General features: G+C 44.8%; 1 protein-coding gene across 1 annotated transcript in view; it reads left to right on the forward strand.

Annotated features, from left to right (window-relative positions):
• The first annotated feature begins 4,982 nt into the window (after positions 1-4,982).
• SDAD1 (SDA1 domain containing 1) overlaps positions 4,983-23,366 on the forward strand; it is a 31,467-nt gene continuing 13,083 nt past the window's right edge. Inside the window, exons 1-12 of the mRNA XM_062198660.1 lie at positions 4,983-5,165; positions 8,838-8,942; positions 9,713-9,811; positions 11,814-11,924; positions 12,391-12,462; positions 12,550-12,650; positions 13,876-13,933; positions 15,534-15,608; positions 17,616-17,717; positions 19,348-19,417; positions 20,204-20,307; positions 22,941-22,998. Of these exons, the coding sequence (XP_062054644.1) occupies positions 5,076-5,165; positions 8,838-8,942; positions 9,713-9,811; positions 11,814-11,924; positions 12,391-12,462; positions 12,550-12,650; positions 13,876-13,933; positions 15,534-15,608; positions 17,616-17,717; positions 19,348-19,417; positions 20,204-20,307; positions 22,941-22,998 (1,045 nt within the window). The 5' untranslated portion in view covers positions 4,983-5,075. The remainder of the gene's footprint in view (positions 5,166-8,837; positions 8,943-9,712; positions 9,812-11,813; positions 11,925-12,390; positions 12,463-12,549; positions 12,651-13,875; positions 13,934-15,533; positions 15,609-17,615; positions 17,718-19,347; positions 19,418-20,203; positions 20,308-22,940; positions 22,999-23,366) is intronic.

Below are 23,366 nucleotides of genomic sequence, written 5' to 3' on the forward strand. Positions count from 1 at the left end.
ACGTAACCTTTCACCTCACTTCCTCACTTCCAGGCTGCACGTGCCCTTCCTAACCTTGGTCACGCCAACTGCTGTCTATTCCTTAACTGTACCAGAGCCTTTCTGTGGGCTCTTCACGTGGAAGGCTCTCCTTTCCCTCCCCTAGGAAAACATCTCATCTTTCAAGATTCCAATCAAGTGGTCCCATACCTGAGATGGAGCCCTGGCCCTAAGGCCTTCGATGCAGGTTTTCCCGGGCCCCAGGCCTCCTCCCTTCTCCTGCCATTCCTGTGTTCACTTTGATGGTCACAATTCTTTACTAATGATTAATGCACTAAATTAACGGAGTAGGACAAGGTCCGGCTGGCCCAGCAAGAGTGCAGGTTACAATACTGAGAATTCAATTGTCACACTAGACTGTATTTTAGAAGTTCATAGGAACTCCAGGCCCTCATAAAACTCATAACCCTCTACCCATAGACCTGAGATGGGCTGAGGCCCACTTTTGTCATCACAGCATTTTCAGAAGAATACCCAGGCCTGTTATTGCTAACCAATCCAAGGAAGGCCACCAGCACTGTGGACCGACCAGAAACCTGCACCAAAGTTGGTCATGCACTGCTCAATCTCACCACCCTGTGGCCAGTGCTGTGGTATAGTGGGTAAAGGCACCACCTGCAGTGCCAGCATCCCCAAATGGGCGCCAGTTCAAGTCCCATCTGCTCCACTTCTGATCCAGCTCTCTGCTATGGCCTGGGAAAGCAGTGGAAGTTGGCCTGAAAGTGCTTGGTCCCCTGTACCTGCACAGGAGACCCGGAAGAAGCTCCTGGCTCCTGGCTTTGGATCAGCCCAGCTCCAAGCATTGTGGCCATTTGGGGAGTGAACCAGCGGATGAAAGACCTCTGTTTCTCTTTCTGCCTCTGACTATCTGTAACTCTGTCTTTCAAATAAATAAATACATATATATATATATATATATATATAAAAAAGATTCACCACCCCTAGTCCCCTGGGGATTCCAGGAATGAAGTCAGAGCTGCCTGGCTCCTTGCTCTGTGCCTTGCAAAGTAAACTACTTTCCTCTACCACTCCAGTGGCAGTGACTGGCTTGCTGCATGGCAAGTGAACACACCAGGTTTTTTTGGTTTCTCCAACATAACTGTGAAATGTCCAGATTTTCCCAAGGATTATAGCCACTCTGCTTTTGCTTCCAGTGCTCTGTTATAAGAACACTCTATCATTTTAAATGTCTCCCTTATTAGTGTGTGAATTTCCCAAGGACAAACGCCCATGCCCTTGTTTATTTTTGTATTCACAGCACCTAGCCAATGCTTGGCATATAGGTTGTGCCAAATAAAAGCTTGTGACATGGCCTGAATGTTTGATTCATAAATCACATTTTGAAGACTCAAGATAAGTATTCAGGCCAGCGCCACGGCTCAATAGGCTAATCCTCCACCTGCGGCACTGGCACACCGGGTTCTAGTCCCGGTCGGGGCGCCTGATTCTGTCCCAGTTACCCCTCTTCCAGTCCAGCTCTCTGCTGTGGCCCGGGAAGGCAGTGGAGGATGGCCCAAATGCTTAGGCCCTGCACCCGCATGGGAGACCAGGAAAAGCACCTGGCTCCTGGCTTCTTCGGATCAGCACAGTGCGCTGGCCGCAGTGCACCGGCCACAGCCGCCATTGGAGGGTGAACCAACGGTAAAAAAAAAAAAAAAAAAAAAAGGAAGACCTTTCTCTCTGTCTCTCTCTCACTGTCCACTCTGTCTGTCCAAAAAAAAAAGATAAGTATTCATAGTACATAAGCTTTTAATTGAGACAGGAGTTATATTATATTAAATGATGTCAGAGTGCTTATTTTCCTCATACAACCTAACAAAACATGTCTTAAAAGTTAAATCTACGAGTGGGCTTTTAAAAAATATTTCTTTAGTTTATTCAAAAGACAGAGTTACAGAGAAAGGAGGCAAGACAGAGAGAAAGTGGGATCTTTCCCTGCTGGTTCACTCCCCAAATGGCCAGAATGGCTGGGAGCTGCGCCAGGCCAAAGCCAGGAGCAGGAGCTTCTTCCAGGTCTCCAAGTGAGTGCAGGGGCCTAAAGACTTGGGCCATCTTCTACTGCTTTCCCAGGCACATTAACAGAGAGCGGATCAGAAGTGGAGCAGCCGGTAAAATAAATCTTAAAAAAAAAAAAAAAAAATGGTGCTGGCGCAGCTGCGGGTTAACACCCTGGCCTGAAGCACCGGCATCCCATATGGGTGCTGGTTCTAGTCTTGGCTGCTCCTCTTCCAATCCAGCTCTTCTTTGCTATGGCCTGGGATAGCAGTAGAAGATGGCCCAAGTCCTTGGGCCCCTGCACCCACATGGGAGACCCGGAAGAAGCTCCTGGCTGATGCATTGCTTCGGATCAGCACAGCTCTGGCCATTGCAGCCATCTGGGGAGTGAACCAGCAGATGGAAGACCTCTCTCTCTCTCTCTCTCTCTCTGCCTCTCTCTGTAACTCTGTCATTCCAATAAATAAAATAAATCTTTAAAAAAAAAAAAAAAGTGGAGCAGCCAGGACTCAAAATGATGCCCATATGGGATACCAGCATTGCAGGCAGCAGTTTAATCTGCTGTGGCACAATGCTGGCCTTTATGAGTGTTTTTTTTTTTAATTTATTGCTTACATTTACTTTTTTTTTTTTTAAAGATTTAGTTCTTATCTACTGGTTCACTCTCCAAATACCCTAAACTCCCCGGGGTTGGGCCAGGTCAAAGTCAGGAGCCAGGGACTCAATTCAGGTTTCCCATGTGAGTGGCAGGGACCGAACTCCTTGAGCCATCAGCTACTGCCTCCCAGAAAACAGTAGCAGGAATCTGGACATAAGAACTCGACATAGGTATGGAACTTAGGCACTTCAACATGAGAGAGAGGTATCTTAACTGGTAGGCTAAATCCCTACCCATAAATTTATTAGCAACTTCACAAGTACCTGATCAATAAATAAGATAATCATTTTCATGGTGATTCACAGAAAATCCTTGACTTTGTTTGTGCTCAAATGTGATTACATATCTTTCTGGTTTGGGTAATCATTCTATTACTCTTACGCATGGCCTTGACCGAAGTTGAAATTCCATGAAATTGCTTATTGGGGGGGGGGGGGGGGCATAACAGTGAAACGTTCTGATTTTCCAAAGGACTAAAGCCACAGTGCTGCTGTCAGGACTCTGTTATATTAGAACACTCTATCATTTTAAATGATATTCATGACATCATTTGTGGGCCATTAAGAATTATCAACTTGTGGCACAGCTGGTTAAAACCCCAGTCTCCAGCGCTGGCATCCCACATGGGCTCCAGTTCAAGCAGCGGTTGCTCCACTTCCAATCCAGCTCACTGCTAATCCACTTGGGAAAGCAGCAAAGGATGGCTAAAGTCCTTGGGCCCCTGCACCTATGTGGGAGACCCGGAAGAAGCTCCTAGCTCCTGGCTTTGGATCAGCTCAGCTCCAGCCACTGCGGCCATTTGGGGAGTGAACTAGGGGATGGAAGATCTTTCTCTCTCTGTCTGTCTCTACCTCTCTCTGTAACTCTTAAAAAAAAATCCATGGGCCAGGAATTGAGGAGAAAAGAAAAAATTATTTTAAAAAATCATCAACTTAAAAAACAGCCTGCTACAGATTTATTAGATTTTGAATTCCACCTGCAATTGCCCTGGAAGCACTAGACCACAGGATTTTGCCCGGCATGCTGGATGCTCACCACGCTTCACAGCTTAAGCAGGAGAGCACCAGTGTCCAACTCTTTTTGACAGACCAGCTACCACCTGACAATTATCAAGTGACTTTTTTCTTCCTCGTGTGGTTATGATCAATACTGCCTGATTGCAACCCTCAGTAGCTATGGACTTGCGTAGTCAGCCTCCTGAAGCTGTGTCCACAGCTATAGAATGGAGATAACAATAAGGCATATTTTATAGGATTTTCCTGATATTAGATAAGTGAACACAAGTAAAATGCTAGGTACAGGTAGATGGCAGTGTATTTTTGCATTAGCATCATCCTATTTCATCCATTCAACCAACACACATTTATTTAGATACCACATATTGTAGGAAGTTACTTGTCTTTTTGAATGACCAGGTTTAAAAATTCTGGCTGTGGAGTGTTTAGAAAAGTTCTAACTGGTTGATTACAGATTAATTTTCATTTTTAACCCATAATCCTGATCACATATCCAATAAACATTTTTCCCTTGTCTAGGTCACACTGAGTTGAAACAATGAAAAGCAAGATAAAAACACTTAAAAACCATACTGAGGGCAGACGCTGTGGCTTAGCAGGTAAAGCCGCTGCCAGCAGTGCCGGCATCCCCTATGTACGCTGGTTTGAGTCCCGGCTGCTCCACTTCAGATCCAACTCTCTGCTATGGCCTGGGAAAGCAGTAGAACATGGGCCAAGTCCTTGGGCCCCTGCACCCCTGTGGGAAACCCAGAAGAAGCTCTGGCTGTTGCGGCCAACTGGGGAGTGAACCAGCAGGTGGAAGACCTCTCTCTCTCTCTCTCTCTCTCTCTGCCTCTCCTTCTCTCTCTGTGTAACTCTTTCATAAAAACAAATAAATCTTAAAAAAAAAACCATACTGAAAAGCTAAATTGCACGCTTATTATTCTCCACCCTCTTCCTAAAATGGGATACTTGCTAGTATATACTTTTTTCTCCCCAGCATTCAACTTCAGGCTGTGTGATTAAAAATAAATTATTATTAATTTGTTTCGTAGGCGTGTCGGAATGATGAAATGAGCTAATGTACGCGAAAACACCTTTACACCTCAGATCGTTTCAGAAGCACTGGCTAGGAACGGTGGTCACAACGATAGAATCTAGTATAATGCATTCAGGGCGTTTCGCCAGTGCCAGGAAGTTTGATGCTCTAAGGCTTCCGTAGTGCGGTTCGTTTCATGAGCCAAAAAGGTTCCGCCCTCCGAGCATCCCACGTGCCGTTTCCGGTTACACCCGGAAGTTCAAGTCCGAGCCACAGCTGGGTCCGGCCGGGGGCTGGCGGCCGCGTGTTTCCTTAGAACTTCTCTGCGCGGATCCGATCTGCAGCCAGCATGTCCAGCAGAAACAACAACAAGCTGCCCAGCAACCTCCCGCAGTTACAGAATCTGATCAAGCGGGACCCGCCGGCCTACATCGAGGAGGTGGGAGTGCGGCGCGGCACACGAGGGAGGCCTGGGTGGGATGATTGGGATGCCGCCGAGGCAGGCGCGGCTGGAGCTGGGGTCCTGGCTCTCCGCCTGCCCTCCTGTTCGGTCCGAAGGAGAGAAGGGATGGGGAAAGGGATCCGTTCCCCACCTCTTGGCAATGTGCTGCCGATTCGGATTTCCGCCTGCTCCGTCGCTGCCGCGGAAACACCCTTTAAAAGCCTCCTTTGGCCTTAGGGTTCGTCTCCTGTCCTCATGAGACAGATGGCCCGCCCCCGTGTCCAGCTTCCGTGCAGGTTGTCAGGCTCTCGTTCTCAGACACCTGCCGCTGGAGTCAGTCGGTAAACGAGAGGAGCCGAGTGTGAGGATGCCTCCGGCCGCCGTCCGTTTCCCAGAGGGCCCGCTGTGTGTCCCCGGGCGGGAGTGAAGGGTTTTCGGCCAAGGAGCTGAGTCCGGCGTACCCAGTGAACGCAGGGTTCATACTCGCTGCAAGCTAGTCAGATTTTTGCTTTGGGAAAAGATGAGACTGAAACATGAGATTAGGCCCAGTTTGTGTAGCGTTTGTATACTGTCCTCATTGAACACGAAGGGCGTCGGAGCCGGGAAGGCACAGAATGAACGGGGTGGTGTTGATGTGTTAACCCAAGAGGTGCTTCCTGCAGACCCCCGTTTGTCTTGACAGGTATTAAACACGTGTCTCTACTGCGTTTGCCGCAGTTGCTTGTTTGAACTTCTTTCTCGCTAGATGGTGATTTGTTCGATGGCTAATTCAATTACTTATCTTTTGATGGCCTTTCTCAAGTCTCTCCTCCCCCAGATTTTCACACAGAAGTACTTACATGAATGCTTTTTAACAAATAGGGATCTCAGTGGTTTAGGTCACCAACAGAGAGAGGGCCGTTTCAAAGACTAAGGCAGTGGAAATAGAGAGTACAGAACAGGCACAAGAAATGTAAGCAATATAGGTGAAACTCTGAGATGTGGACAGAATTATGTCTATTGACAAAATAGTAAGTTGAGAGTTCTGCGTGTAATAGCATTGGTGTCATAACTAACGTTGGGTCCTGGTTCTGTTGTTGACCAGTTGTGTAGCCAGGATGGGTTAATCACAGCCTGTGTAGGTATTTCCATGTGATAACACCTAACTCATTGGTTCATTTAACAAATGTAAATACAAACCCACACACCCAGCACCTACTATGTAACGATAAAATTCTGGGCACCAGTGGCAGTGATAAATAAGACAGACGGGAGAGCCGCCTTCTCTTGGACCTAGGTTCTAGTGAGGGTAGAGTTGTAGTAGTAATGACTGTGAAGAAATGAAAACTAAGTAGAGATACTTTGAATTGGAGGCTGCTGCGCCGTGCGGGTGCCTTCTAGACAGAGGGCGTGGGAAACGCAGACCCTGTTGTGTGAAAGAGCAGGGACGGCCAGCCTGGTTAATGTGTGGCGGGACCCACTTTCAGAGGGTAAACTTCATGGTTTGTGAATTATATCTCAATTTAAAGATTTTTTTATTTGAGAGGCGGAGAGAGGGAGGTCTTCCATCCACTGGTTCACTCCTCTAATGGCTGCAGCTGCCGAAGCTGGGGTGACCCTAAGTTGGGGCCAGGAGCTTCCTCTGGGTCTCCCATGTCAGTGCAGGGGCTCAAGTGCTTCCACCACTTTCCCAGGCGCATCAGCTGGGAGCTGGAAAAGCGGTAGGCTCAGTGGACTGTAGGAGAGGGCGCTTGTCTTTGCTTAGTATCTGCCTGTAGCAGGTGCACACCAAGGCCTTGAACAGTAGCACACAGCCAGTGAGAGCCCAGGCTCCTGAGTCAGATGCCCGCTCCTTTCCACTTCACTGTGAGCCTCTGACTGTGTGTGTTACACTCAACACCCTCCCCTCAGAACCTGCCCAGGCCTCACTGTGTGGAAATGTCTGCAGCTTGTTCTGGTCATTTACCTCCCAAGGAGTCAGAGGCACTTTGGATTTGATTTTTTCATTTTTAACATTTTTCCCTGGATTTACTTTTTTAGATTTTGTTTTAAAGGCAGAGAGAGATCTTCCTTCTGCTGGTTCACTCCCCAGATGTCCACAGCAGTTAGTGCTGGTCCTGGTAGAAGCCTGGAATTCTATCCCAGCCTCCATCCCACATGGGAGGCAGCGACCCAAGTACTTTTTTTTTTTTTTTTTAAAGATTTTTTTTTTGTTTGTTTATTTGAAAGAATGAGAGCGAGATGGAGAGAAAGAAAATCTCCCATCTGCTGGTTCACTCCTCAAATGACTGTAACAACCAGGGCTGGGCCAGGCTGAAGCCAGGAGCCAGAGCTTCCTTCCAGTCTCCCACATGAGTTCAGGGACACAAGGACTTGGGCCATCCTCTGCTGCCTTCCCAGGTGCATTATCAAGGAGCTGGGTCAGAAGCAGAGCAGCCAGGACTTGAACTGACACTCATATGGGATGCCAGTATCGCAGGCTTAACCCGTTACACCACAACGCCAGCCCTGGGACTCAATTACTTGAGCCAAGTACTGTTGCTTCCCAGGGTGTGCATTAGAAGGGAGCTGGAACAGGACCAGAGCTGGGACCAGAACCCAGGAACTTGACGTGGGCTGCTTGGAATGTGATGTCCTAGGTGGCATCTTAACTGCTGTACCAAATAAATGCCTGTCCCCTAACTGGTACTTTTTTTTTAGAGGTAGAGTTACAGAGAGAAGAGAGACAGAAAAGTCTTCCATCCGCTGGTCTACTCCCCAAATGGACCATATGGGCTGTAGCTGGGCCATTCCAGACCTAGGAGCTTCTTCCAGGTCTCTCTCACATGGGTGCAGGGGCCCAAGCACTTGGGCCATCTTCCACTGCTTTCCCAGACCATAGCAGAGAGCTGGATGGGAAGTGGGGCAGCTGGGACATGAACCAGCACCTGTATGGGATGCCAGTGCCTCAGGCAGAGGCTTAGCCTACTATGGCACAGCGCTGGCCCTAATCAATGCTTTTATTTTATTTTATTTTTTAAAGCTTTTATTTATTGAATATAAATTTCCAAAGTACAGCTTATGGATTACAATTGCTTCCCCCCCCCATAACTTCCCTCCCACCTGCAAACCCCCCCCATTTCCCGCTCTCTCTCCCCTTCCTTTCACATCAAGATTCATTTTCAATTCTCTTTATATACAGAAAATCAGTTTAGTATATATAAAGTAAAGATTTCAACAGTTTTCCCTCACATAGCAACACAAAGTGAAAAATACTGTTGGAGTACTAGTTATAGCATTAAATCACAATGTATAGCACCTAATCAATGCTTTTAAAAGGAGAGATATTTTGACTGGAGAGCTTCATACACTTGACATTGGCTTTGCATTTTCTGCCCCATATTTTTCTGCTGATTTGAGTGCTGTGTCGACAGAGACGGTATAGTAGGAGTCATTTAGACAGAGACAGTAAGTGGCAGAACAGAGCCAGAATTTGTGACTCTCGCTTTACTGTTCCTTATAGCACACCATGTAAACTTCTGATGATAATTGTAAGGAAAGGCTCTTTAGATTATCCGGGATGTGCTTAGGTTTTTGAAAACCCATCACTTTGTCCAATCTACTCTCAAAGACTGCTATTACGAAGTATTTCATTCTGTACCAAGGTAGTCACATAATAGAATATAACACATTAAAATTGTTTTTCTACAGTTTCTACAGCAGTATAATCACTACAGATCCAATGTGGAGATTTTCAAATTACAACCAAATAAACCCAGCAAAGAACTAGCAGAGCTGGTGATGTTTATGGCACAGGTAAGAAGATAATTTCTGTTAGTTGTTTGTTTTGAATTGATTTATTTATTTGAAAGGCATAGTTACAGAGAGAGGGAGAGAGAGAGAAAGAGAGATCTTCCATCCTCTGGTTCACTCTCCAAAAGGCTGTAATGGCCACGGCTGGGCCAGGCTGAAACCAGGAGCCTGGAACTTCATCCAGGTCTCCTATGTGTGTGCAGGGGACCAAGCATTTGGGTCATCTTTTGCTGCTTTCCCAGGTACATTAGCAGAGAGCTGAATTGGAAATAGAGGAACTGGGACTTGAACCGGCACCCACATGGGATGCTGGCATCATAGGTGGCAGCTTAACTCACTGTGCCACAATGCTGATCCCAAGAAGATAATTTATAAATAAAATAAAAACTGATGTTAACACACAATTTATAGAATATTTGTTTCAATAATAGTTAACCCTGTTCCACTCTGGAGTGAGAAATTCATCAAATTTTTTAAAAAAACTTTCTCTTTTTGCAAGTTTTCTAGTATTCTCGTTGATCTTTTCCCAGAAACAACCTAAACAAAACCCTCTAAATATTTTTTCTTTATAATTTTGTCATAAAAACAAGTTCTAAAAAAATACTAGGAAAGATATGGAAAGGATTGGAGAATTAGCATGTAGCAAAAAGTTTTTAAAAAGGTGGTTTAGAACCATCTGCCTTTCACTCTCATTTTGCAGAACACCGTATACCTGTGTGAAATATAAGGGGGAGAGAGAGAGAGAAACTTGGGGAGCCTTTGCTTTGTTACAGATTGGCCACTGCTACCCGGAGCATCTCTGCAACTTTCCTCAAGAGCTGAAAGATCTTCTCTCCTACAATCATACTGTCTTGGACCCAGATCTCCGAATGGTAAGCGCAGGTGTTGGAATCAGGAAATTGTGCTGTGTTCGTGTCGTGTGTGTTTAGATGAGAGCAGCCTCTAAGCTCAATGTCTTTTTCAGTGCAAACCAGAATGGCCCCCTCTTCTTTGATATCCTTTGTGGCTTCTCCTAGGTACTTGCAATAACATCCAAGCTTGCCATCCTGGCTTAGCAGTCCCTGCCTGATCTGCTCCCTCCCTCCCTGGGCTTCCAGCGTGGTAGCCACACTGGGATGGTCTTCTCTACCTTTTCATAAGGGCTCCACTCATTCAGATGTGCCTGAGGGGCCCTAATTACAACTTGCAGTTTTTACAGTGCTTAATTTAATCAGCTTACCCATTAAGCAGCCAGTTTGAGCATTCAAACATTGTCACCTGCGTGGTTGACATGGGGTCCTGGAAGATCCCCATCTCCAGGCAGGTGTGCCCATTTCTCCCAGCTGCGTAGACACCAGCTGCTCTTACTCTGAAGCTTATCCTTGGCTAAATGGGAGTCCAGAGTGTAGGAAGTTGCCCTCTGGGCTGAATATTACAAAATAAAAAAGCCCAGCCTCTTAATGTGAGGTTAAGTCTAACTTTGTGTTGTATTTGTGATCATGCTAAAGCTAGTCTCCAGCCAAGGACACCTTCTTAAGTCCAAAGATTCTTACTTTTTTTCCTGGACTTTCTGTAATTTTACTATTTTTAGCTGCTCTAGGATTTTTGTGATCAGGCCTAAGAGAAAACTACCATCCCGGACAAGCCAAGGTTATAGGCTCTAGCTTTTCAACTGGTTGTCTTAGCTGGGACATAGAACCTGGCAGCACAGCCCAAGGGGCTTCAGATGGGAACCATTAGTTGGAAAGCTTTTACCTATATTAGGTAATTCTTCAAGTCCTCATAGCTCGTGCAGATTTGAAATCTTATGTGTAGAGACTTACCTGTCTTTCCAGGTAATTGAATCTTCTTTAAGTTTTACATTGGCTGCCAGTACCCAACCAGACTGGTCTGTGAGTGTTAAATAAGTAAATGTTTGCATGTTTTTTTGTAGTTCTATATGATGATTTTTCTTAAAGAGAAAAGATAAAGGAAAGCATTGTGATATAGTGGGTGAAGCTGCCCTTGGGACACCCACATCCCATTTTGGAGTGCCTGGATCAAGTCCCGGCTACTCTGCCCCCCTCCAGAGCTTCCTACAATGCACACTTTGGGAGGCAGCAAGTGATGGCTTAAGTACTTGAGCCCCTGCCACTCACGTTGGAGACTTAGATGGAATTTGAGTGTCTTTGCTTTGGCTGGGCCCAGTCCTGACTGTTGCATTTAGGGAATAAACCAGTGGATACAAGACCTCTCTCTGTCTTCATCTCCAGCTCTCCCTCCCACTCCACCTTTCAAAGAAAAATAAAATATTTTTTAAAAGTAGTAGAGATTTCCTTTGCTAGGAGATGAGATTGAGTCTGTACAGCTGGCAGTGCTCTTAGAGGAATTATGTAGAACACACTAGAGAACCCTCTTTTTAATTATCACCTGCTGGGCTTGCTTTCTTCCTAGTGTATTTGCTGTTTTTCCAGATCTACTTTTCCTGTTTGCATGGATAGAAATAGATTGTGTAGCTTGGCAAAAGAAGCTGTATATATTCAGAATACATACAGAAAACAGCTGTGTATATTCACTTGTGTGTACTATATAAAATCCGGAAAAAATGAACTTAAATGTTTTCCCTTTCTTTTTTGAACTTGTACCTACCTTTTAAAGTACTTTTTATTAACTTCTTTTTGAGCATTATTGTTATTTCCTGCTCCAATTGTCACCACGTGGCGAGGAGGAGCTTCTTAGTCCTTTCAGCAGTGGTGCTGTGTAAGTTCCAGGCGGGCTGAGAGACCATCTGCTCTCACGTCCAGAGTAGTGTCCCGTCACAAAGATCATTAAGCTCTTTGGGATATGTGGGCTTGGTTTTCTCATCTTACTCGCTTTACCATTAACTTACAGTATGTTTTTGTTCTCCTTCCTAAGACATTTTGCAAAGCTTTGATCCTGCTGAGAAATAAGAATCTCATTGATCCATCAGGCTTACTAGAGCTCTTCTTTGAACTTCTGCGTTGCCACGACAAGCTGCTACGAAAGGTAAAGGGGACAAAAACAATTTCTCCTGCAACTCATTTTTCCGTGAGGGGACATACAACTTGTAGTGTTTATGGAGCCATTTGAATCCTTAACGCTTTACATTATTGGACCAGTTAGTAATAATTTTAAGTGTGGGTTTTGTGGATCCAGTAGGTTAAGCCACCACTGGGGGATGTTCGCATCTCATCAGAGTGCCATAACAGAGAGCACGGGTCCTGGCTGCTCTGCTTCTGATCCAGCTTTGCTGATGCGTCCTGGGAGGCAGCAATTAATGGCTCGAATACTTGGGCGCCTGCTAACCACAACCACACAGGAGTTCTCGGCTCTTGGCTTCAGCTTGACCTGGCCCTGGCTGTTGTGGGCATTTGGGGAGAGAACCAGTAGATGGAAGATTTCCCTCTCCCTCTTTAGCAAGGTTAGAAATGTTGACTAGACTTAATGTGTATTATATTTTTCTTTTTCTCAGACTTTATATACACATATTGTGACTGACATCAAGAATATAAATGCAAAACACAAGAACAATAAAGTGAATATAGTAAGTAGTAAGTACCCTTTTGTTTTCCATGTTTGAGGCATTGTATCATCGGTATATGAAATCCTTCTTTTTCCTCTTTTTTTTCAGGTCTTGCAGAATTTCATGTACACCATGTTAAGAGACAGCAATGCGACAGCAGCCAAGATATCTTTGGATGTGATGATCGAACTCTATAGAAGGAACATCTGGTGTGTCTATAGATCCATATGTATTTGTTTCTTGAGAAGTAGACTTTTAAGTTTGTAATTAATACAGAGCACATACACAAATGTAAGTGTAAAGTAACGTTTTTGTATACTATAGCTTGTTGGTACAGTGCCTCCAACTCTGTCTTCTCTTATTCACTTTTTTTTAACTATAAAATATTCATTGTAGCAGAAAATTTGGTGAAACTAGAAAAGTTTTTTTAAGTTTTAGGTAGTTTCACTGTGCAGAGATAATCACAGTTAATATTGTTTGGTGTTTCCTCTGGCCTTTTCTTTAATATACATTTTCTTGGAAAAAAAAAAAGATTTATTTATTTATTTGAAAGGCAGAGTTACACAGAGAGAGAAGGAGAGGCGTGGGGGGAGGGGTATTCCATCCACTGGTTCACTCCCCAATTGGCCGCAATGGCCAGAGCTGTGCCAATCCGAACCCAGGAGCCTGCAGCTTCTTCTGGGTTTCCCACCAGGGTACAGGGGCGCAAGGCCTTCTTCCACTGCTTTCTCAGGCCATAGCAAGGAGCTAGATCAGAAGTGGAGCAGCCAGAACTTGAGCATCCCAGCCCATATGGGATGCCAGCTCTGTAGGTGGCAGCTTTACCCACTGTGCCACAGCGCTGGCCCCCTAATGTGCATTTTCAAATGTGATTGGAATTTTTGCTATATTCTAGCTTTTTTATTTTGGATTTTTCCCTCCACTTACTTTGAGTAAGTTCCCATGTCATTAAAAATTCTTCAAAGACTGTATCTTAATGACTGGACTCAAATTTAATTAAATGTTCCTCTTCCATTTAACTGTTTCAGCAATCCATAGGTTTTTGTTTTTGTTTTTGTTTTTCAATTTATTTATTTGAAAGGCAGACTTACAAAGCGAGAGCTGTCTTCCATCTGCTGGTTCACTCCTCAAATGCCCGTGATTCCGTCCTGGTCTCCCAAATGAGTAGCAGAGGCCGAAGTACTTGAGCAGTCGTCTGCTGCCTTCCCACATGCATCAGCAGGAAGCTGGCATGGAAGTGCAGAGCAAGCAGGACATGAGCCAGGGGCTCCTGTATGGATGGGGCCTGACCCACTGAGCCACAATGCCCACCCTCCCGGGACGTTTTGAAATACGAGAATTTTGAGTTCTGATATGGCAGGAGTACTTATTATATGTTTTTGATATAATAGTGGAATGAAAATGTACTTCAACATACTCATTCTCTTCCCCCAGGAATGATGCCAAAACCGTCAATGTTATCACGACTGCATGTTTCTCTAAGGTCACCAAGGTGAGGCTCTGTGGGGCTGTGTGAAAGCACAGCCGTGCGGGTGGTCCGGGGGGGGGGGGTCTGCTTCCTCCGAGGGAGGAGGGCTGGGCTCCGAGTGCAGCTCGTGGCTTCTGACACTCTCTCCGTACTTAGACCGCTTCCCCAAGTCATCTGTGCTTTAGGGGACACAAACAGAATTAGGAGTTTTGGGGCCGGGATTGTGGTGTAGCGGGTTAAGCTGCTGTCTGCAGTGCCAGCATCTCACCTGGGCACCGAGTTAAGTCCCAGGTGCTCCAGTTCTGATCCAGCTCCCTACTAATGTGCCTGGAAAAGCAGTGGAAGATGGCCCAAGTGCTTGGGCCCCTGCACTCACATGGAAACTTCTTCCACCTGGAAGAAGCTCCTGGCTCCTAGCTGTGGCCTGGCCCAGACCTGGCCATTGCAACCATTTCGGAAGCAAACCAGCAGTAGGAAGAACTCTCTGTCTCTCTTTCTCTCTTTGTATCTCTGCTTTTCAAATAAATAAATCTCTGGGGCTGTCAGTGTGTCATAGCAGGTTAAGCCGCCACCTGTGATGCTGACAACCAGTATGGCCAGTTTGAGTCGTGGCTGCTCCACTTCCAATCCAGCTTCCTGCTAATGGCCTGGGAAAAGCAACAACAGATGGCCCAAGTGTTTGAGACCCTGCTGCCCATGTGGGAGACCTGGAGGAAGCTCCTGGCTCCTGGCCCAGCCCCAGCCAGTGTGACCATCTGGGGAGTGACAGCAGATGGAAGATTGATCACTGTTTATCTCTCCTTCTCTCTGTGTAACTCTGGCTTTCAAGTAAATAAATAAATCTTCTAAAAAGAATCTCTGAAAAATCTAAAAATTTATAAAAAGAATTAGGAGTTTTTAAAGTACATGTGTAAATGACAGCTGCAAATTTTGTTTTCTCCTCTGATTCTTTTTAACTGTTGGGCTCATTTTCAGCTGAAAGAAATACAAGGACTGTGTTTGATTTTCTTTTAAAGACTATAATGTCATTTTTATTGTGGGGGATGTAGAAATGCTTGCCAGTCTGCTTGAAAGAGGACTCTGTAGAACATGGCAGTCTTTGTGCCGCAGCTCAATAGCCTAATCCTCCGCCTGCGGCACCGGCACACCGGGTTCTAGTCCTGGTCGGAGCGCCGGATTCTGTCCAGGTTGCCTCTCTTCCAGGCCAGCTCTCTGCTGTGGCCGGGGAGGGCAGTGGAGGATGGCCCAAGTGCTTGGGCCTTGCACCCGCATGGGAGACCAGGAGAAGCACCTGGCTCCTGGCTTCGGATCGGCGCAGTGCGCCGGCCGCAGCAGCCATTGGAGGGTGAACCAACGGTAAAGGAAGACCTTTCTCTCTGTCTCTCTCACTGTCCACTCTGTCAAAAAAAAAAAAAAAAAAAAAAAAGGAATTCTTTTAAAAATAACATGTATTTGAGATAAGTAACATGAAAACATTTTTTAATTAAGGATGAGCAAAAATCCTCCTGTCTTTTGATTTCATCTTCTTCATGTGCTGTTTCATATTACACATGCATGACGTGTGGACAGAGCGTTTATGCTGTTGTAAGGTGGATTAGTAACAGGTTTTCTGATTGGTCTTCAGATACTGGTTGCTGCTTTGACATTCTTCCTTGGAAAAGATGAAGATGAGAAGCAGGACAGCGACTCAGAATCTGAGGTTAGTTTAATTGTAGCTGCTTTTGAATTTAGCACTTCATTAGATTTCATCATTGTTCTGAGTACAAACTGCGAAACCACTGACTGCTTGAGTTAGAAAGACGCTTATATGATGCCTTTGTTGTTTATTGAGTTCTGCCAAGCTGAGATTTTATTCTTATTTCTAACCTATATTCAGTGAGACTTGTTAAAAAATTATCAAAACAGATTCACTCAACCTTGTTCTTAATTTTCAAGGCTGTTGCTATATCTCACCACATAAATTAAGAATAACAATTGCTGCCCACATATTTTCGAGGTAATGTCAATATTATAGAAGGTTTAGAGTGGGGGAAGGGAGATATATATAATATGAAATTTTTAAAGAAGTATCACAAAGAGTCTCTTGTCATTTTAGTCATTTGGTAACTAAATCTGGAATGCGTAATAACATCCTTTAAATAGCATGGTGAATAGATTTTTGTTGTAAAAACTTTTAGATGTTATAGATAAAATTTCCTTGACTCTATAATTTCTACCTCTCCGTTCCTTCTTCACAAGTGATCATTTTGTTTTCTCTGCATTTATATATAGATACACATACATACAGTTTCAATGTGTGTAGGAAGTTTTTCAAAACTACGTAAATAACATGATTTTTCTGTAACTTATACTTGTTGCTGATTTCTTTTTTCAAATAAAAACCCAGTTGTGTTCTGTCTGTGTATCAAACTTCAGTCAAAAGCAAGGGACAAGCATTTGGTGCAGCAGTTCCAATGCTGCTTGGGACACCTGTGTGCCATAATGGAGCTCTGGGTTTGAGTCCACTCTGCTCCTAATCTGGCTTCCTGCTAATGTGAACCTTAGGAGGCAGCAGGTGATGACTCAAGTAGTTGGATCCCTACCACCCACGTGGGAGACCTGGATTGACTTCCTGGCTCCTGGCTTCTATGTGGGCATTTAGAGAGTGAACCAGCAAAATGGAATTCTCTGTCTCTCTCTGTTTGGCTCAATAAATAAAAACTTTTTAGAGAGCAGACTGTAAGAATAAAGGTCAGTGTTGCAGTGAAAATCTCTTGTATGCCTGTTTGTGTACGCGTGTATGCATAGTTTTTACTTATCTTTTAATAGCTATGGACAGAGTACAAGAGAACTTCAAAAAGTTTGTGGAAAAATGAAATTAAGCCGGCGCCGCGGCTCAACAGGCTAATCCTCCGCCTAGCGGCGCTGGCACACCAGGTCTAGTCCCAGTCGGGGCACCAGATTCTGTCCCGGTTGCCCCTCTTCCAGGCCAGCTCTCTGCTGTGGCCAGGGAGTGCAGTGGAGGATGGCCCAAGTCCTTGGGCCCTGCACCCCATGGGAGACCAGGATAAGCACCTGACTCCTGCCATTGGATCAGCGTGGTGCGCCAGCCGCAGCGCGCCGGCCGCGGTGGCCATTGAAGGGTGAACCAATGGCAAAGGAAGACCTTTCTCTCTGTCTCTCTCTCTCACTGTCCACTCTGCCTGTCAAAAATTAAAAAAAAATTTAAAAAAAGAAAAAAAGAAAAATGAAATTAAAAGGTGTTTATTTGGGTGCAAAAATTTTTGAGATCCGTGTGTAGTTTTTGTTTGTTTTAAAGATTTATTTATTTATTTGAAAAAGAGAGACACAGAGATCTTCCATCCACTGGTTCACTCCCTACATGGCCACAACAGCCGGAGCTGGGCCCATCCGAAGCCAGGAGCCAGGAGCTTCTTCCAGGTCTTCCACTATTTTCCTAGGTGCATTAAGCAGGGAGCTGGATCGGAAGTGGAGCAGCTGGGTCTCTAACTGGCACCCATATGGGAAGCTGGCACTGCAAGTGGTGACTTTACCCACTACGCCACAGCACCACCCCCTCCCCTTTTTGTTTGTTTAAACTCATTTCCACGAACTTTTCATTTGGAAGACCCCTGGTAGAAAAACCAAGTGGTGGATAAAGGATCAGTCTGCTGCTGTGCAGGTTTGCTTCTTGACAGTTTGTATTACAAAGCAGCGTCTTCTTTAGGATGAAGGGCCAACAGCCAGAGACCTGCTAGTGCAGTATGCCACAGGGAAGAAGAGCTCCAAGAACAAGAAAAGGTTGGAAAAGGCGATGAAAGTGCTCAAGGTGAGACTTGTGCCTGGGAAATGGGGTAGGAATCAGTGCAGAATGTGTACTTTTTACTCAGAGCTTTTGAGAACTTGAAATTAAAAACCAGCAAGCATGCTTACTCTCCTCTCCAGTTCTCTGCTCTCTTCTCTTCTCTCCTCTCTTTACTCCTTGCTAGCTCCTCTCCTCTCTGTTTCTCTCTTATACTTTCTTTTTCCTTCGCCGCCCCTTCACTCCGGTCTGTAGGGTGTCCCCCAATAAACCCTTTCCCTTACTCCAGTGTCCGGTGTGCTTTGCGACGGCTAACATTAAGATATAACATTGGTGCTGTGACTCGGATAGCCTCATATTGGTAATCCAGCATCCTCCAGTGCTTTGGGGTCCTGGATTTTTGCTGGTCGCAAAGCACACCTCCGTAACTCTTTCCAAGCCACCGAACGCTCTGCAATCTCCATCCACACATCGGCCTTCCAAATTTTGAGGTTCTGATGAAATTTTTCCAGGCACATCTATTGTATTCAGTACTTTGGGATGGCTCTGTAAACAGATGAAGCCAATAATGTATTAAAGTGTCTAAGTGTTTACAGCAGGTGATAATGGAACTAAACCAAGGCCTTCAACAACCAGGCAGTCCACCAAATGCTGCTACAAGGATTTACTCGGCTCCCCAACCAGGAGACAGCAACCTGAGACATCACCCCACACCAGCGAAGTCATCGCCCTATGTCAGCAGGAAGTAGTTCTAAAGACAGATCATCATCCCTGTACCCCTCCTGGACTTTTGGGACTAATGTAACCCCATACAAACCCTGCTTTATAAAAAACAAAAGGGGGAATGTTAGGAAACTGGCATTGGAGCAGTTTTAGCCAGGTGGCTGCATTGCCCAGCTTCCTGAGCCAGGCTCCACCCCCATCCTAATGGGATTCACTGCTCCTGCTTCCTTGCCCACCCTCAGGCAAAGTTTTAAAAGGGCCTGTTCCTGAACACGTGCTCTCTTAGCTCTCCTCTCCAGCTCTCTGCTCTCCTCTCTTCACTCCTTGCTAGCTCCTCTCCTCCCTGTTTCTCTCTTATACTCTGTTCTGTTCCTTCGCTGCCCCTTCACTACGGTCTGTTGGGTGTTCTCCAATAAACCCTTTCCCTTAAAAAAAAAAAAAAAAAACAAACAGCAAGCATTTGGAAAGACTTGGAAATGGTTGATCAATTTTTAAGTATGATTTTTTTTTTAGTTTAATAGACATATTCAGCTCTAGCAAAATCTGTGACTTGAATATAATTAATTCAATTTTTCATTATGATCAAGGTGGCTTGTATCAGGGTGTCTTTGACAAGTCTTCTCGGAGGAATACCAAGTAAAATACATTTGGTATCTTGTAATGATTAGTCTGAAAATCATTACTTTGTCACCAGTGTGTTTTTTGAGGTTTGTATTTTCAGATTTCCTTTAAATTTCATGGAATTAAGCCATTCCCAAGGTTTAGGACAAAACCACCTTTAATTCTTCAAGTTGAAAGAAAGGTTTTAGAACAGAAGATTTTTTTCTATTTAAATGGTTTAACGGACTTGGTAACGGCCTTGAGTTACATTGAATTCCAAGAGCATTATGACCGTAATTCATAGTGGAATGTTTTTCCTCTCCCTTTCTTTTAGAAACAAAAGAAGAAGAAAAAGCCAGAGGTGTTTAACTTCTCAGCTATTCACTTGATTCATGATCCCCAAGGTACTGTCATTACAACTTCCCAAGTTTCTTGTTGGCCTTATGTCTCCCTGTTTTGTTTGCAGGTTAACAGGGAATAGAAGGTCCCTGGCACTTAATAGGCAACCAGTAGATGCTAACTTATTACTACTTGGTTGTAAACTGGAGAATTAGGTTCTAAAGCAGTGATTCTCAGTCCACAGCAAAATAAGAAAAATGTAAGACAAGTCTCTTTGAAGTTCATGTTTTTAACAACACAGTAATGGTAGGACATTGTAATTGACAAAATGAAGAACTAGTAGTATTCTTGTTGGTCTTTAAAAAAAAAAAAAAAAAAAAACTAAAAACAAGAATAACTGATTTGTGGAAACCAAAGCTCTGGAAACTGTTCTAGAACACTAGTTCTCAGAGCAGATTGCACGTTGGGATTGCCTGGGGAATTTTGGGAATTTCAAACTATAGTGAAGCCTGGGTCCTGTTCTCCCAGAAATTCTGGTTTAGTTTGTTTGGGGTGTACTGGGTGTTGGAACTTGTCAACACTCTCTCTAAGGTATGGCAACATTTGCTAACCCCTGATCACCTAGGGAACTTGTTAAAGTATAGCGTCCAGTTCAGTGGGTGTGTGGCTGAGTGGCTTAAGAGCCTGCATTTCTGACCAGATATGCTGGTGGTCTGCAGAGGCTGATGCTAAGCATAATGTGAATACTTCATACTTGTGTCTTCATTGAGAACAATTGTTGCCTCCCCTGGGGCCTGTTAGGTGAATGATGCATGGATCCACAATGAATTTCTTTGATCTTCTCCCTTCAGACTTTGCAGAAAAACTACTAAAGCAGCTGGAGAGCTCTAAGGAGAGGTTTGAAGTGAAGATGATGCTCATGAACCTCATCTCCAGATTGGTGGGAATTCACGAGGTTCGGAATCATTGTGTTTCTCTTGGGGACTGTTAGAAGTAAGGGGAGGCTGGCGCCGCGGATCACTAGGCTAATCCTCTGCCTGTGGCGCCGGCACACCGAGTTCTAGTCCCGGTCAGGGCGCCGGATTCTGTCCCGGTTGCCCCTCTTCCAGTCCAGCTTTCTGCTGTGGTCCAGGAGTGCAGTGGATGATGTCCCAAGTGCTTGGGCCCTGTACCCCAAGGGAGACCAGGAGAAGCACCTGGCTCCTGGCTTCGATTCAGCGCGGTGCACCAGCCACGGCAGCCATTGAGGGGTGAACCAACGGAAAAGGAAGCCCTTTCTCTCTCTCTCTCTCTCTCTCTCTCACTGTCTACTCTGCCTGTCAAAAAAAATAATAATAATATAAAAAAAGAAGTAAGGGGAAAGCCACTGGGGTGGAGTGGGGCTTGATTTCATCCCCCAAACCATTTAAACCCATAGAATTTACAAAAGAATACAATCTTCCTGTTTAAAAATAGCTGTTTTCATCACTGTTGTTCTTCCATAAAGTGTAGATGTCAGCTTATGCGTGTATGCAGCTTGCATCCAGGTAGACTATTTGGGGTTCTATTTGTGCACTTTGTTTTTATTCACTTTGTTTTACCTTTACTGTCCCTGGAGCCATCATGACACACATACTTTTGCTGACTCTTTGCTGTGTTTCACAGTTTGTTAAAGCCCTCATGGCTTTCCTGATTGCTTGGTTCGCTGGTAGGAAACTGTCTTGTTTGCAAAGCTGAATTACCTGCTTATTTTATATTAAATGAGACTTCAGTAGCTCCTTGTGATAGTTATGCGTGTGTGGTGTCAACTCACTGGCACTTCACATATCTTGGACCAGTTGCCTTTGTAGATAAAGATGCCCTAACATTGGGCCATGAGAAAATGACCCTTGAGGTTGTTCCTTATCACTTTCTTGTCACTGAACCGACACTGAATGTTTTGCTGTCTTTAAAGAATGTTTTAAGGATTAGGAGCTTGCTTGCTTGCTTTTTTACTTATGCACTTATTTATTTTGGAATGGAAAGGTACAGGAATTTTCTAAAAAATTGGAAAAAAAAAATAGAATTGGGTATTTGGTGCAGCAGTTGAGACACTGCTTGGAGTGCCCGTGTCCCATCTCAGAGTTCATGGGTTCAAGTCCTGAAAAAAATCTGAAGGAAAAAAAATGGGGGGCGGGGTGGCTTACTTACTGACAGTTGAATAGTAGAGACATATCAGGCTAAAAAAATGAAAGCATGTGTGAGTCCCCTGTGTTTTTCCTCCGTGGGCTCTGGTCCCAAAATAGGGTCCCCAGTTCCATTCTTGATATATTTCTGCAGTAATTTCATGTCACAGCCGACTTGGAGCCTGATAGGAAAGTGATTTGCAATCTCAGCATGCTCTGATGGACATGATAGTGCCGTTTCACAACTACTTATAGTTAAATACCTGTCTTTATGTTGAACCAACGTCTTCACTTACTGAAATTAAGTTACTATGTCCTTGGTAACGGAACTCCTGTCGCTGTGACCGGGGTAGACTCTGGAGGGTTGGTGTTTCCCTCTGAACCACGGAGCACAGTCATTCCTCCCATGTGGTTGGACTGGCATACGATAAAATCAGGGCAGTGAGATGTTTGGTGATGACATTGTACTAGCTGCAGATTTAGATTTCAATTTATTTGGTCCCTTGCTTTGGAATCTTTTTTTTTTTTTTTTTTTTTTTTTTTTGACAGGCAGAGTGGACAGTGAGAGAGAGACAGAGAGAAAGGTCTTCCTTTTGCCGTTGGTTCACCCTCCAATGGCCGCCGCGGCAGCGCGCTGCGGCTGGCGCACTGCGCTGTTCCGATGGCAGGAGCCAGGTGCTTATCCTGGTCTCCCATGGGGTGCAGGGCCCAAACACTTGGGCCATCCTCCACTGCACTCCCTGGCCACAGCAGAGAGCTGGCCTGGAAGAGGGGCAACCGGGACAGGATCGGTGCCCCGACCGGGACCAGAACCCGGTGTGCCGGCGCCGCAAGGCGGAGGATTAGCCTGTTGAGCCACGGCGCCGGCCATTGCTTTGGAATCTTAATACAAGTTGGTCATCCCTAATTTGAAACACCAAAATAAAAAGATGCTCTGAAATCCTAAACCCTTTGAGTGCCAGCAAACTTTATGGAGCATTTTGGATTTGGGATTTTCAGATTAGGGGTACTCGACTGGCAATGTCTGTACAGATATTCCAAAATCTGGACAACACTTCTGGTAGGGAACATCTCAGAGAAGGGACAGATAGTCTGTGTACATCGATGATTCCTCCCCATAAACCCTCTGAAGATGTAAAAAGTCAGTTCTGCAGTCACACCAATTTTAAAAGTAGAAAAATCATATTTTGTTTGCTGCTCTTTCCCTTGGTTTATTATGTAAACTCTTGTTCTTCTTCCTTCACATGATGAGGAGAGCCTCCTGGCTTCAGTTGAGAGAGTTCCTGTCATTGGTCATTACATTTCAAAGCAACCTGTGGCATAGTGCTTATTGAGAAAAAGTAAAAGTTCAAAAGGATTCCCAAATAGAGGTGCTTGGTGATATAATTGCATTATGGAGAAATGCAGTTGTGTGGGTACTGAAGTTGGTTTGTTCTCTCCACAGCTTTTCCTCTTCAACTTCTATCCCTTTGTGCAAAGGTTCCTACAGCCCCACCAGAGAGGTAAGCCACCCACTTGCCACGCTTCTTTGGTGGCCTTGGCATTGGAATAGCCATTAAAATCTTCTGTTCTGGAATCATTGGAGACAGGGGTAGGAATGAAGTGAGTTCTGGCTCAGAGCAGGGGAGAGAAGTCCTCGTGTGTTCTTTCTGGAGTCTGCTGTGGGTTACTGCTTGTGCTTATCAACTTTGAAAACAATCGTTTTGGAAAAAAAAATAGCAGATTGACTTCTCAAAGCAAGTCCTTTTGTAATATCGTAGATTCTCTTGCGGAAAATTCTAGAAAAGAAGATTGGCTTTTTACTTTAACTTTGTAGTAGAGAATAGGATTTTATCTTCCTGCTCTCATTGCCCTGGTGTGCATTCCCAGT

This window comes from Lepus europaeus, chromosome 8, assembly GCF_033115175.1.
Source record: "Lepus europaeus isolate LE1 chromosome 8, mLepTim1.pri, whole genome shotgun sequence".
NCBI classification, from domain to species: Eukaryota; Metazoa; Chordata; class Mammalia; order Lagomorpha; family Leporidae; genus Lepus; species Lepus europaeus.